General features: G+C 41.1%; 1 protein-coding gene across 2 annotated transcripts in view; it reads right to left on the reverse strand.

The window, feature by feature from the left end:
• The window catches only part of LOC147733880 (uncharacterized), a 71002-nt gene that overhangs the window by 35580 nt on the left and 19508 nt on the right, over window positions 1–15914 (reverse strand). For both annotated transcript variants that reach the window (XM_086952783.1, XM_086952782.1), the window contains exon 2: window positions 1136–10402. In XM_086952783.1, coding sequence (XP_086808909.1) covers window positions 1136–10349 — 9214 coding nt within the window. In that variant the 5' untranslated portion in view covers window positions 10350–10402. The remainder of the gene's footprint in view (window positions 1–1135; window positions 10403–15914) is intronic.

The following is a 15914-nucleotide window of genomic DNA, read 5'->3' on the forward strand; positions in this document are numbered from 1 at the left end:
TGTAAGAGACTTTAATACAAGATCTGGAAGTTTTTACTTCAACGACCATGACATCACCTTACCATTTACTTTGTTACCTTGACAACTTCATTGCATTATTACTACCCATATCTCTAGCACCAACTACCATTACTTTAATCCGATTATGTAGACCTACCATCAATCTGCCCCCTACATGTAACCCAAATACTAATGCTAATGCTAATAATTACCAGCACTATAAATGAAACTACATTTACTTATCTGAAATACAACTGTAATACTAAATCATAATAAAATAAATTACAAATATTCTTGGGCTTCTAAACTTAACCACCACTCAAAATGATATGCTCATTTAATATTAACACAAGCATGAATACAATTTCACATTAATACTAACCCTGTCCTTCCCTTCCCCATGGCACTGAAAAACATTTATTTTAAAAGAATAACAGAATCTCCACTTTAATGCGAAATGTAAATTAAATAACAGAATCAAAACTTACATGGATTTCTAACCAACCATATTTTAAAACTACTGGAGGTAGTACATGGAAGGACGGATTCACAGTATCCTGATACAAACCAGAGTCCAACACAAATTGTCTCCCATTTAGACTAGACATTTGGGCTATAGTTTAGGAGCACCTCACAAAACAAGCGCTGGCAAAACCAATAGGTCGGGCTTGCATTTGTAGTCCTGAAACAAACATTAACAAAGCCAGCTGTGTGCGACCTACACACAACAAAAAATAACTGCCTGCAGTACACATTGCATCTTTGTAATTAGGATTTAACGTGTCATTGCTCAGAGTACTTTTTTGATGTAAACTGTCCCTCATGCAGAGGTAGAAAGAGGCATTAAATGGCCAATGACATGTGGAGAGAGAAGTACTCCTCTAGGTTGAGCCTAGCCCTACTCTACGATTGGTAAAACAATTTCCAGACAGATGTGCTGGTAAGTCAAACCTAGAACAGCTACACTTGACATTTCAATTGGAATATCAGTAAGAAATGGCATTAGGTTTATTCAAAATTGCAAGACTGCAACGAATTATTCAGTCCCCAAGATACAATTGTTTTGTAAGTATGGCCTTAATTTGTAGTGAGTAGGAAGAAGGAATAATTAAACTTGAAAAAAAGTATACTGTACCCTCAACTGGCCTCTTTTCTGAGCTTACAAGTCCATTTCCATCCATGGATCCTCCATCCACCGAGTGGCGCCTGAACATCCCTTCCGGACACATTTTAAATTTCAGCATTTTTGGGCCCAACGTGCTGTTCTGTAAATGTGTTACTGTGTCTTTCTTTTCCATTGTGAGGCTGAAAGCCCTTTTAAACTTTTCCGGGCCACTTGATTTGCCAAGGTTTAACTTTGAGGTGCATATGGATTCCTGTGTAGCATTTTTTGTCACAGCAGTCGCATGACACCCTAATGGTTTGCTGGATGCAACCCCTTCATTAACACAAAATCCCTTTGTTCCAGCGTTTGTAACACTTTTGCCAATGTTCATGTGCTTGTGAGGCAATGCAGTGTGTAGGAAGCCATTTTTTGTGCCTTCATCTTTGTTTGAAAGGATGCACGACTTAGACTGTACGGGGTCTGAATGGCTTCCTTTGAGGAATTCATGAGCGGTCCCGTTACTGATAGTAGTTTTTGAGGACTTTTTATCTTGTGGGTGCGATCCATTTGATTGTGTGAATCTTTCCTTCAATATTCCCGTTTTAACTGGTGAATGTGAATGGCCAATGAGCTTGAGTTTATTTTGATGCATTGCTTCACGTCCTGCCATGGTTTTCTTGACTGCTTTATTACGATCTGCTATCCTGCGTGCTCTATATTCCTCGATTGTCAATGCTTTTTTTCTCTCTTTAGCAGAACTTGCATCATGACTTTTAAACTTAATTTCTTTTTTATCTGAACGAACACATTTGAGACCCGGTTCCATTCTTCCGGACACTTTCTCCACTTCTGAATATTTTTCTATCGGTTTCTTTTCCAGGTTTGAAACACGTTTGTCATTTGACTTTTTAGTTCCAGTATTAATGTATTTTGCTTCGTCTACTGGAGAAGAGGCCTTACTCTTCTTTTCATAATCAGCAGTTGGACATACTTCTGCCTTCCTCGGAAAAGCCCCGACACTTGAGCCCCTTCTCTTTTTGTCATCATCAATGTTAGTTGAGGTTTCTTCGCCTGTAGACGATGCCTTGATGGTCCTTTCTTGACTGCAAGGAGAGTTTGCATCATCTCTAGAATAGTTGCTTTGTAAGGTCTTGCTCTTTCTTTCATAAACATCAGCAGGCTTTTCTTCTTTGCTGAAAGGTGTCTTGCCAGATGAGGACTTGCTCTTTGTATCATTGTTAGTAAAATACTTTTCTTCTTTCTTATAAGAGTTGGCAGGTGAAGCATTGCCTTGTTCCCCATTCTCCTTGTTCTTATGAGAGATTTCTCCAACACTTGGAAGAGAGTTGCCTAGTGAGACCTTACTCTTTTTTTCACAATTACTTGGTGATTTTGCTTCACATCCTGGAGAATGGTTGCCAGGCGATGCCTTGCTCGTCATGTCATTATTGTTGGTAGAAGACTGTTCTTTCTTCCTGGGAGGAGAGTTGCCAGATGAGGACTTACTCTTTTTATCATTATCACAATTAGAACACTGTTCTTTCCCAAAAGCGTTGCCAGGAGAGGCCTTACACTTTTTTTCATCATCGTTCGCAAAACACTGTTCTTTCCTAGTAGGTGAGTGGCGAGGAGAGGTCTTAATCTTTTTGTCATCAACCGGAGACTTTTTTGCTTTAGAAGGAGAGGAGTTACCAGGTGAGACGTTGGTCTTTTTTTCATAATCATAAGTAGGAGACTTCTCTGCATTGCTAGGAGAAGAGCTGCCAAGTGAGACCTTGCTCTTTTTGTTATCATTGTAAACAGAAGACTTTCCTTCTTTCCTAGGAGGGTTGGTAGGCAAAGGTTTGCTCATTTTATCATCATCTCTAACAGAAAGCCTTTCATCTTTCCTGGGAGAAGATACTTTGCTTTTTTTATCATATTTGCTAGTAGACAACTTTCCTTCTTTCCTAGGGGAAGAATGGTCATTTGAACTAGACTGTTCCTCTTTCTGAAGAGAAGAGTTGCCAGGCAAGAGCTTGCACTTTTTTTCTTTATCCTCATGTGTAACCTTGCCAAATTTACTGTGTGGCTTCAACCCATTTGCATCAATCGTGTTGAGACGCATGCATTTAACTTTATCTTTCAGAATTTTACGAGGTGAAGATGTACCATGGGATATTGTGAATTGGCTTTTGAGAGCATGTCTTTTCTGTTCCTTTTTTTCTTTACATATCTCTTTGAAGGTTTTTGAGTCCAATACATTTTTGTTACAAGACGGGTGGTCCTTTTGAACAGTACAGTTAGGAACAGGAAGAACTGCTTTAGATGGATCTTTCTGAGAAATGTTGTCTTTAAGTTTAGATGCCATTTTCAAAGGTGTCATTGGAGCAATATTCATGTGCTGATGTTTTATCCTGCTTTTCATTTTTTGATTTTCATTTTTAGATTTTATTAGATTTTCAGGTTTAGATTGCTTTTTATATACATCAAAATTTTGTGCATCAGATATCGGACTTGGTTTGTTTTCAACAAGTGTTGGCTGAGCCTCAACGGGGCTGAGATCATCAACAGTTCTTATACGTTTTACATCATTCAGGGTAGGGCTGTGAGGTCGTTTTATGCCTTTCTTTTCCACTGACAGAGTGTTTGCTTCATTGCTTGTTTCACTGCAATTCAACGGGTCTCTTAAATTACTATTTACAATCGGAGCACAATAGCCAGCTTTATTGGTGTTCACATCGTTGTCCCTGGAACTTTCAGTATTTAAGTCACTCTTTGTATTACCTTTCCCACCAGCCTTTACACACATACATGTTGGCCCATAAGCATAAAGTGAATATATCCAACTGTACAAACAACATGGACTTTCACCTGGAGAAGTGATTGCCATGTCCCCATCTACTGACTCCTTTAGACGCCTGATTTCAGTAGAATGGCTAAGGCCTTTTACTTTTGGTCCAGCAGAATCCTGTTCAGTAAGTTGAGAGTCTCTTGTGCTAACATCACTGGCTGACATAGCTTGTACCTGCGGAAACAATTTGGTCATGTTCACAGAGTCTAGCAAAGTAATTTTTATTTCACTTGAAGTGTTATCTATTTCAGAATCACTCATATCTGCCAATTCATTAAGTAGGGACTCCTGTGGCGTTACAGAAGTATGTTGCTCAAGACCTTTATCCAACAAGTTCTCCTTTTCAGAAATAAAGTATTCTGAGAAAGAAACCTTTTTATCAAACTTTGAATCAATCCTCTCCACTGTTGATTTGCCCTCCAATTCTTGACAACCAGAACTCACTTCTTTGGTACAAGGTACTCCAGCACACAACTCGCTTTCTTTATAGCACAAGTCAGCACTATTCACATAATTACTGACTTTCAAAGTGTCTGTACTTTCATTCTTTCCTGGGCATTCAATAAGACTGCCAGACAGCTTACTGCAGTTCTCAACAAGCAGCAATGTACTCTTCTGTTCAGCTGTGTTACTCTGCTTAAGGCTTTGATGTTTTGGGTTTTCCTTTTCAGAGCCAATTATTTCTTTAAGAGACATAAGTATGTTTTTTTCAACCATCTTCTGATGTGTAACATCATTTTTCTCTGCGCCTTGGCATGCAGGATCCTTTTTTGAGCTATTCCCTCTGGAAGAAAGCTTGCATCCCCTGTCGAACTGCAACTCCTGCTTTACACAACTATAGACTTGTGTCTCCGACATAGTGATTTCCATCTTAATTGAGCTTGGTGTTAGAGAGGGAATCTTAGCATCAGTAATATTTACAGAGCTACTGTTAGTATGCAGCAACTTACTCTGATCCATCACAGGGTCACATTTCTTAAGAATTTGATTTACAAAGTTCTTATTTTCAGATTCGGGAGAAATTGTGTCGTTTTGATCAACGCTCTTTTGAACTGTTAAAACATTTGTCTCTTGGCAGATATTAGAATCCTCCTTTTTAATAAGTCCACACATTTCTAAACACATTCTACCTTCTTCATTGAACTGTGGCTCCTGCTTAATACAATTATGACATTTTAACTCCACCTTCTCTGTAATTACATTGTTTTTAATCCCTTCTTTTTGACAGTCTGCTTCATGTTTACAGATAAGGCTTGGAGAATTGTGAGAGTTCACATCAAGGGGCAACCTACTCTTCTTTTCTGTAGTGCTGAGTTTCATAAGGCTTTGATACACAGACTTCTCATTTTCCAAGCCAGGAACTTCCACAGAAGCAGTTAAGTTATTATCAATGCTCTTTTCATGCTTTAGGTTTCTGTCTTCACTCACTTTGCCTATAGAACTCACTCTTTTAGAACCACCAGTTTCTGAAGTAATTCGGCATGCCTTGTCAAGTTGCAATTCCTCCTTCACTGTAGAAATAACTTTGATGAGTTCTTCATTTTTTATAACCCCCTTTCCTTCCAAATGATGTTTATTTTCCATTCTGTCCAAGCCAAAAGGAAATTCGATTAGAAGTTCAGAAAGTTGATTATCCAGACCTTGAGCCGAGAGTACTTCATCAGCAGACTCTCTTTCGTCTGCTCTCTGAGCTGTGACGGAGGTACATCGTTTGTGTGATACTTCTTCACTGATAGCGGAGTTCTGGTTTTCAAATTGTGGTGTAGGATTAAAAGGATTGTCTTTGCTGATCTGCTCTTCAGCATTGGATGCACATTTTTCAGCATCTTTTTCTTTACTAGAATCAGAATCATTATCTTTTTCACTTGCGTTTTTACTGTTCTTATTTATTTCATCTCCTTTCAAAGACACCTGTTCTTCTAAATGCTTTTCTTCATCGGGATTGCAGTCACAATCGCTGTGACTGCTTACTGCTTTAACTGAATGCTTCGATTCATTTATGTTCCCATCTGCCAAGGGTGCATATTTGTCGAAGCAGTTTTCTTTTCTAGCAACATAGCCACGTTCTTTTTCTCTAGGTGCTGGACTAAGAACACAATCAACTTCAGTTGCTTCACTTGCTGCAAGAATTTCTAAATCTTCACTATTTTGTTTTGAGCCATGATGGTATTTTGAATTGGAAACATTTTGGTTACGGACAGGCTTCGAAGGGTTTAACTTTGAATTAGAAGCCTCACTTACGTGGATATCCTCTGTGCAATAAGTCGTATTGTCGTGAGAGTTTGCAAAGTCAGGTTTCAAGCTATTGGAAGGTTTAACATCTGCAGATTGTAACACTTCAGTTTCATCTGCACTTGTCGAGGTGCCACTTTCAAGTTTTATCACAGGATGCAGAATGTCACTTTCTACTTTTAGAGTTGTACAGCCTACTTCTTTCGAACAAGATGCATCAAATATTTTTGCAATTTTGGAATCATATAATGTGCTGCCTTCAACAAGTGTACAAATGCTTGAAATGAGCAACTGCTCATTATTTTCGCCTGATAAAGTGTCAGAACAGGCTCCCACATGTACAGTTTGACTAACAGGATTACTGCCTAACTGACATATAATGTTTCCTGGCTCAGAAGCACCAGTTTTTTCTAACATCTCAATCTTACCTTCTTTGATGCTTAAATGCGTCCATGAATCATTTTTATGATTCATGGACGCATCTGAATCACGTTCGTCAGTCGGATGGTTACCACTCGGGGGTTGTGGTATGCTTCCGATCTCTGGCAGTGATGAAGCATCTCCCAGTGTACTATTTTGTTCCATCAAACAAGGCAATGTGGTTTCATGAACGGCTGGACACACTTCCACTTTTCGAGACTCACTTGCGTGATTTTCAATGAGACTGCCAGACTTTGAAAGTACCAAAGGATTCACAACCGCAACTCTTTCAATGGTTTTTGCAACATTGGAACCCAAAGCATCTTGTTTTTGCCCCACAGCAGTGCTAACAGGACAGTGACTTGCCTCATTTGCACCACATGAAGCTTTGGTAGGCTCACTGATCTGGCCAGTTTGTTGGACTATTTCCTGAGAGGTTGTACATTTCTGATCACTAAGACCTGCAGATGACAAGGATTCTTGTGGCTCTACACCGGAGCAGGCTGCTTGTTTATTCTGAGAAGTGCTATTACAAGGAGGAGTTTTCCACAAATTAAAGCAGGATTCCAGTGCTTCCATTGTAGCACTGCTCAGTTGGTATAAGGGAGATTCAATTTCTGCAGAAATTAATTCAGATTCTTCTAAATTTGAAGCTCCTATCTTAGTAACACTGTTTGAAGCCAGGGCATTTGAACAACACTCAGTATGTTTTAAGACACTGCTGGTTACTTCAGCGTTCTTCAGATTTTGGCAAGAATCATTATCCTTTGCAGAACATTGATCGTTTAATATTTCCGTCACCAATAGGTCATGTAACAATGGACTTCTTTTACTATGGTCGACTTTAGTTCCTGGTTGAAGGTTACTTTGCAGTTCAAAAGCACACGGAGACTGTTGACCTGTAGGCCCAATATTATCCACTTGTTCCTGGGATGTTATAATCTTGCAAGTGTTAACTAGTTCTTGGCTTGGGGCTGATCCAGTAACCTGTTCAAAAACCGTAAGCCCTTTATTTCCCTCAGGGTTCTGGTGAGTCTCAACGACAGTAGACTCATTCTTCCTTGAAGGAAAATAATCTCCTCCTGGAGAATTTATTGGCTGAGTAGGAGATTGTAATGTGAGGTTATTGTGCTGTTTTTGGGAAGGGCTAGACAATACAGGAGAATGCTTGCTAACTTGATTAATGTTTTCTATCCTCCACAGTCCCTCGTTATTTATCAAATCCTGCAGATGCCTGTAATTTCCTTCATTCGTTTTAACCAACAATTGGTTTTCCCTATACAATGTTCCATCAGGTTTGATAGGGGGAGAACTTGCGAAATTTGAGTCGACATCTGATACAGTTGTTCTATTCACGCTAAACATGTTGTCTAAATCTTTATGTGGCACACTTATTTCATGAGCACTGGAAGTTTGAACGGTTGTGCTTTCTTTACTTTTTAAAGAATCGTATATATATGCTTTTGATTTAAATAGCCTACCAAGGTGAAGTAAGCGTTTTTTCGTTGCTAATATTTCTAAATAAATTGCAATCAATTCTTTGCTGATCTCCTCTTTGGCAACAGTCGAGTCAGATGAAGGATTCACAAGTAATCCAACAACTCCGTTTGCATTGTCTTTCATTCGACTAGGACTACAAACAGAATAGGGTTTCTGAAACTGTATGTTGTCCAAAGCTTTTAAGCTTTGCTCACATTCAGATGTTCTAGTATTGCTGGTGTTTTCTACATCTTGGAATCCATGCTGGAAAGTATCATTTTGGGTTTGGTTTGAGGTGTGCGAATCATTCTTATCTGAATCACATGATGGCTTGTTTAAATGTCCCAAGCTTTCATAGGTCAGTGCTGCAACATTTGAAGCAGGAGAAATATGTCCAGGTGGGGGGTTATGAGGCTGGTGGTCAACTGCATACAATTCATCACCTCTATCCGTTAACAGCATTTGCTGCTGATGTACATTTTCATTAATGTACCCAACTGGCTCTTGCTGCTGTGTTGGTCGTTGAAGATTCAGTGGGTCTTCAAACTGAAAGACTTGTTGGAGTGGAAGCGATTGCTGGGTTTGCTTAGGCGGTTGGTGTTGCCTTGATTGTAGTAATCTTCTCAATGTTGCTTGCTGCTGCTGTTGCTGCACTGGCTGGTGGTATTGCTGCACTGCCTGCTGGTGGTTTCGTGACAACTGTTGAAGGTGCTGAGCTGCCTGCCGAGGTTGCTGCATCTGCTGCAGAAGTTGCTGCATCTGCTGCAGAGGTTGCTGCATCTGCTGCAGAGGTTGCTGCATCTGCTGCAGAGGTTGCTGCATCTGCTGCAGAGGTTGCTGCATCTGCTGCAGAGGTTGCTGCATCTGCTGCAGAGGTTGCTGCATCTGCTGCAGAGGTTGCTGCATCTGCTGCAGAGGTTGCTGCACCAGCTGCAGAGGTTGCTGCACCAGCTGCCGGGTTTGCTGCACCAGCTGCCGGGTTTGCTGCACCTGCTGCCGAGGTTGCTGCACTTGCTGCACCTGCTGCCGAGGTTGCTGCACCTGCTGCCGAGGTTGCTGCACCTGCTGCCGAGGTTGCTGCATCTGCTGCCGAGGTTGCTGCATCTGCTGCCGAGGTTGCTGCATCTGCTGCAGAGGTTGCTGCATCTGCTGCTGAGGTTGCTGCATCTGCTGCAGAGGTTGCTGCATCTGCTGCTGAGGTTGCTGCATCTGCTGCAGAGGTTGTTGCATCAGCTGCAGACGTTGTTGCAGCTGCTGCTGAGGGTGCTTACCTAGTTGCGGCCAGCTGTTTTGAACTGGTTGCTGGTGAGGAACAGATTCTTTTCGATACACTGTCTGTTGCTGTAGTCCTTCATGCTGGTTTTGCAGTTTATGAGCTTGAGACTGCACTGATTGTTGGCACTGAACTGGTTGTGTTGGCAATCTAGAGTCAAATTTAGGATGCCACACATTCCTGGTCTCAAGATTAGTTTTAGATACTAAATATTGTGGGGCGGATCGTTGCATTTGTGATAACTGGCTTGATACAACTGGAGCCTGGACATTGGCGGAGTTCTGCATATTTCCAAAGTTTATAGTTTGCTGGGAATTCAGAAGCTGTTTTTTTGCTTGCTGGTGGGCAGACAATGCACCTTCTTCAGCAGCCTGAATTGTACAGTTCTGTTCCTTTGTCCATTGCAACTGTGCCTCATTTGACGGTGGTCTGTAATCTTGGTTGGAGGGATATGTAAAAGAATCTTGCGTGGAAGGATAATGCTGTTGTAACATTTGTTGCCTCACATTTACAACGCCGTTTGGCGATACATTATGTTGGGATTGCACTTGCTGTGTATTTTGCCACGTTGCAGAATTTAGCTGAGAAGAAGCAATCTCCACTTGCTCATTTGAGACACAGTGTGACAAAGAGTTCCTCTGGGAGTTGGAATTAAAACTTGCTGTTTGATCCAGACGTCTTATTGATCCACTTGTTTGCATGATGCTCCGCTGTAAATTGTCAATGCCACCAGCAGCCATATCAGTGGACAATGCTACAGGAAGAGACTGCTGCAACATTCCGTTCCGTAAGTTGAGGTTTTGGCCAAGTGAATTTGGTATAATAGCCATATTATTAGATAAATGGCATTCATTTAGCTGTCCTGATCCAAATGTAGAAAAATTGGATTGAGAAGAAAAAGATGGCTGGTTGTTTCCAGAATATGTCTCTGAATTAGAGATCTGAGGCGAAGGTCTTTCTAAACGTTTCAACTGTTCGATATCTTGATCTGTTCTAATCCAGTCCATATCTTCATCACTTCCTGCCGATATTTTCACTTGTTTGTCAATTGTAAAGGTTTCTGAAATAAGAAATAAAAGCCTGATAAGGATTGGATGCAGGTTGTAATTATAATACACTGTAAACACTAGACATAAATTGTCATTTTCTTGGTGATAGCCAATATGCTCAATATAACATTTTAGAGGTTTTGGTTTACTTACTTTCACAATACAAAACACAATACAATACAGAGGAAAAAGAACATTGGAGTGCTCAAACTGCATGCATCCACTTGTGTGAATCACCCTAAATGTGGACAGGAACAAAGAAGCATGCTGTAAACTTTAGGTGAAGGTCCTTTGCTGATCTTATGGAGAGCTTGTCACTCTTGTAATTTTCTTCGGACTTGAAATACTTTTTGGAGCTGGGCATATATTTAGGTGAACGCATGAGCAAAAACACATTCTTTTTGAGCGTGAGCAACACAGAACATTATTTTTGGACTTATTTTAGACAATTCAACACCATTTGAAATGTAGGCTCACATGCAATGCGTTACATTATATCTATTTATTATAAGAAATTGAAATGATGGGACAGAAGCTTGAGCTAAAGCAGTTACTCCTTAATTCACTGTCAGTTTACATCTTTTCATGGTAAAAGCTACTTCTAGCCGAAGATTTTGGCATGCAGTCTCGGGGTCCTTCGGTGGTCTGTTTCTGGCTCATCACTGAGCTGTGAAGCAAAAAGGACTGAGGTCAAAGAGTACAAACCAGCAATGAGCTGCAAGTGTTTCTTTATATAGTTTTGCCCCACTCCGTCAGAAATCCTTCTGGCTTCTTAACCCCCCTCACCTATTTCGGAAGTTAAAATGCCATCCCATCTCCTTTCTGGACACATCCACCGGATGATAAATCTTCATCCCTCCCTGGTGAGAAGTAACCTTCTCTTTGTTCTCTGCTCAGCATATGACTTGTAAAGGAGTCTCAAAGGGGTGAAATTTTCACATTGAATACCTTCTGTGTTCACCTACGTGGACAGGCGTCTGCTTCAGGTAGTTGGATTGTCTTCATTTAAACCAGTGATGGTGTTATGTTGGACATATTATTAGCCACAACCACAAGGAGCTTACAATAGGTAGGGAACCCCCCTCAACTTGTGTTGGGTGGCTGAGCACGAAGGAGTAAAGTGGCTTCCAGCCAACCACCTCGGAAACTACAGTTCCAGAGTACGGACCTGGGGCACCTTCAGTGAGCTATAAGTGAGAGAGTCATTACAGCAGAATACTTTTTAGAGCAAGTGTTCAGCAGCCAAATCATTATTGGGCGTTGGTTTCCTGCAGGGTTTCTAGCAATAATACCGAAAAGCAATTTCGGTCTGCACTTCTTGGTTGAAAACGTCCCCATCAGATACTGATTTTTAAAAATATTTTAAATATGAACTAAACGAAAATAATAGCTATTCTCTCATTCTGGAGTAGGGGTAACCAACAAAATTATTGTAGTTAAGTTGGGGTTTGTCTTAAAAAAATAACTTTAGGGTAAGGCAGTATTAGGAAATCACATGCCTTGCACTATCGTGCTGTTTGAAGAAAACCCACAGGAAGACAGGCCAAATATCATGGAAGAGGGTGGCAATAGGGCACATGGGGATACAATTGTTTATAATGATCACTTAGGTTATGGTTGTTAAAAATGGTGTAATGTAAGCCAAAAAGAAGAAAACTAAACAGTGAAATTGTAGAAGCGGGGTGTCTAATTTGTCCTAGGTGCATATCTTGAAGTCCTAACTTACTCTTAACATACTATCTAGGGAGTGAATTTGGATTTCAGACTTTTGGTGGTTGATATGATTATGAGACTACTTTTGAATAGCTACACCTGCCTGCTGTGTAGATGCTTGGTGCTGCACATGAGCAATGACAAGGCAAAGTTTTTGTTTAGTGTTTTAATGTTTAGTCTTAGGGAAATAGGTTTTCTTGAAAGCATTGTGACTGCATATTGTCTGAAAATAGGGTCAGGGTTTTGCTTTAACAAAATGCAGTGCGCATTTGCTATGTTGTTGCACAACCCACAGCCATCTGCATTTAACTATGGTGACAATACCAAGCACCTGTGCAACATCCATGATAAATCACTGTTTTTGCTGAGAGTTTTTCAAAAAGGATTGTGGGATTATACGTTTTTTGCTGGCAGAATTGTTTATATACCGAGCAGCTCTGTGCAGCGACGTGAGTTCAGTGGGAAGCGGCCAAAGAGGTCCCATTAGTAAGTTTCATGTGAGGCTACAGTGCAATAGAACCTTAGTAGGGGAATGGTAACAAGGAGAAGGTATTTTCAAGAGGCCTGTAGTTGATCAAGATCATAAGACAGCATTTGTTTACAGTAACTTACATTTAAGAACAACCAGGTTAATGGAGATTTAGTCGCAGCTGAGTAAATAAACCCTGCTGAATAGTGGATGTGGGCAACTAGGGGAGAATTGTGTTCAAGGAGAGGAGGATTTTGTATGTGACAAGAACATGTTGCTCATACCCTAACCAAATTAACATATTGGCAGGGCTGGTGATTGCGCACGAAGGAAACTACGGACATGTACATGTTACATACACTTTTAAGTAACATATCAACAGAGTAGGTGATTATGTATAAAGACAAGTGTAGCTGTGACGAGGACAGGTTGCTAAACTTTAACCAAGGAGACCGGGAGAAGGCTATGTGACAAAGTGGTTGTTAGATTATAAAAGGCAGTTGTTGGAGGAGGTGGGTAGAGCTTGTGACCTCAAAAAAGGAATCGTCTAAGGTGGAGTCATGCAGGCAAACAGCTCTTTTACCAGATACAGGATGATGATTTGTTTGCTGTTGTTGGTGTGTGTCTGCCACCTGTAAACCGAATCCAAGTTAAACTTCTTGGCTGAACATTCATGGTGTTATGGGTATATATTCTTTATCAAGGGATAGGCGAAATTTAACTGAATGGAGTTAAATTTAACACAAAACGCTACATAGGATCATCCTCCTGCTACCCGAGGAGTAATCGTTGGTGCCCGTATCCATGGCCCGAAGTTGTTGACTTTTCCATTATCACTTTAGAAAACTGGACAAGATACGCCCCTGTTAAGAAGGCTCAGAGGAAATAATATCAGTGCCTGTATTATTGATGCAAGAATTAGATGGATGTATGATGTTAGCACGCACACTTTTACCACGCATTTTTTACAACGCAATACCTTTACAACGCATAGTGCTTTGGGTGCTGGATAGTGAATAGTTTAATTTGCTATTCCAACACCAGTCCCCGTGGACACTAGGGAAGGTTATTGGATAGTAAATTAACCTATTCACTAGCCATTCCCTAAGTCAGATCGCCTCAAAGCGCTATGCGTTGTAATGGTATGCGTTGTAACAGATGCGTGGTAATGGTAGTGCGTGCTAAAAGATGCGTGCTAAAGGTTGTATACCGAATTAGATCAGTGGGCAAGTGGGACATAAGAAATTGATGCTCTAGACATTTGAGCAATAACCCCTACAAGAGATTGAGAGTCTCCATGTGCTGCTTAACGGGGTTTAGAACTCTGATCTACTTCTCGGCTCCTTCAATATTACTCTACCACAATGAGGGTTACTTCACATCCAGAGACGTACCTGTAGGATACGACTATTTCGGTTTATGCCAGAGCTTCTCTCACTTAGAAATTTCTTCTATTTGTGTTATAAATTGCTAGCTGTTACCTACTATCATTTGTATAAAGGTTTGCTCCTTGTAAAGGGCTCTACTACTCTGGTGGGTAGAATTTGCTCAACAAGAAACAGAAAAGAGGAACAGTAAGATTGAGGGGATGTTTGTTATCCTCCCCTACCCCCCCGAATGGACTAGTTCCAAGTGTAAGGTGTCCTGGATTCCATAGTTTTATTCAGTATCCCCTTCCGTGCCATTGGCCAGAACAGTACGAAAATCTGGCAAGTTATATTTTAGAGTGTTCGTGAATAAATATGATCCAAGAGTTAAGTCTTGTGTATGGAAAACTGGTATTGCCAGGTATCGGTGTTCTTCAGGTCCAACAGTTGCATCCTATCTCCCCGTCTGATAACAATCCCGAGTAGATGAATCCCTTTCATTTTGAAATGTCTCAAGATCACCCACTCATTGAACTCTTTTGAGATGTATTACTGGGTGAAAACCTCAGTCTTTATTTTGGATTAGGAAAATGTTGCAGATGAAGATATGGGTGGAAAAATCACCTGAATAATGGCCCGTGTACATTCTCCTTCCTGGTATAAAGCACTGAACTGTTCTTCTGAACATATGATGGACCTCAGTCTCCACTTTGCTTCAGTAAGCCATAGAATTTCAACTGAACATTCTGTGACAGTCTGGAGTACTCAAGCAACACTAGTAATGTCCACCACTTGTGAAAAAAAAACAGTGGTAGCCTTCTCCAACCTTTACAAGGAAAGAAGGGATGACACTTACCAGAGTACACACTGGTTGCGGTGTTGTTGGCATTAAGGGAGCATCGAGGCCATGTCCTCCAAATGCTACTTGGGACGGGAAGGAACCTCCAAATTGGGTATGGTCTTGCCACTGCCCACAGTGGTGAGGTTGACCTTGTTGATTGCCTTGGGACAGGAAATGGCCAGTTGAGCACCCTTGTCCTCAGCTAGCCCATCCAAAAACCTTTTGGCAAATATTTAATTTATGGAGCCCTGTGCCTTGTCCAAGGACTTTAAGTGGACACTTTCTTGCTCAGTTCTTTCAGGAGTGGATCACAAAAGACACCAACTTCTCTTTGTTGGCCCAGCCTCAGACGTGGCGAGGCCCCTGTACTTTGGGTCAAGCTTAACAATTAAGGATCTATGTCTCTCAGTTGAGAGAGTGCAGTTTGAAAAGCCCAACAGAATAACAGCACATTGGTCCTAACCCGACAGGATCTCAGGTGATATAATCAAACCAGATTCTCTTGCCTCCTCTGCTCTATTTAATACCTTTGTATGGTGGCCTGTCACATCTAGGAGTTTATCCTGGCAGGCCAGTGAGGAAAAGTGGATACCTTTTTTGGGGGATCTTGTACAAACTTTGGTAAGGATGTAGAGGTTTTAATAAATGTTTTCTAGATTGAGCATATCTGTTGGCGCTTTACCGTGCTACACCGAATACATTTTTCTGCCCTTTTGGGTCAGGAAACAGGTGGATGGTCAGCCGGTGTCCACATCATCATAAGTCTCCAGCTATCAAAAGTCCATAATAGGTCAGAATCTGGTAAGTGATAATCACAGATGTGGATCGTGTTACACATGAGGAAACCCTGGTCTCCAACTTTATTTAACTTGATGACAAGAAAAAATTGACAAATTTCAGGTCATCCATTATTGTTTAGCACAAAAAAAAGCCATCGCAGCCGCCGCTGTGGCTACCGTGAGGGAAACGGCAAACCTTGACCACCATTGGCGGTGAGGGTAACGGCCCAACTACAAACCTCAGCAGCCCTTGCACGTCCGACGCTGCAATTGAGCCTGGAGACGCGATAAATTCACCACTGTTCGTCGCAATGCGGGAAGCACAAAAAGGCACCGGGACATTGCCATCGCAGC

The sequence above is a fragment of the Lissotriton vulgaris genome, chromosome 1_2 (assembly GCF_964263255.1).
Source record: "Lissotriton vulgaris chromosome 1_2, aLisVul1.2, whole genome shotgun sequence".
Taxonomy (NCBI): domain Eukaryota; kingdom Metazoa; phylum Chordata; class Amphibia; order Caudata; family Salamandridae; genus Lissotriton; species Lissotriton vulgaris.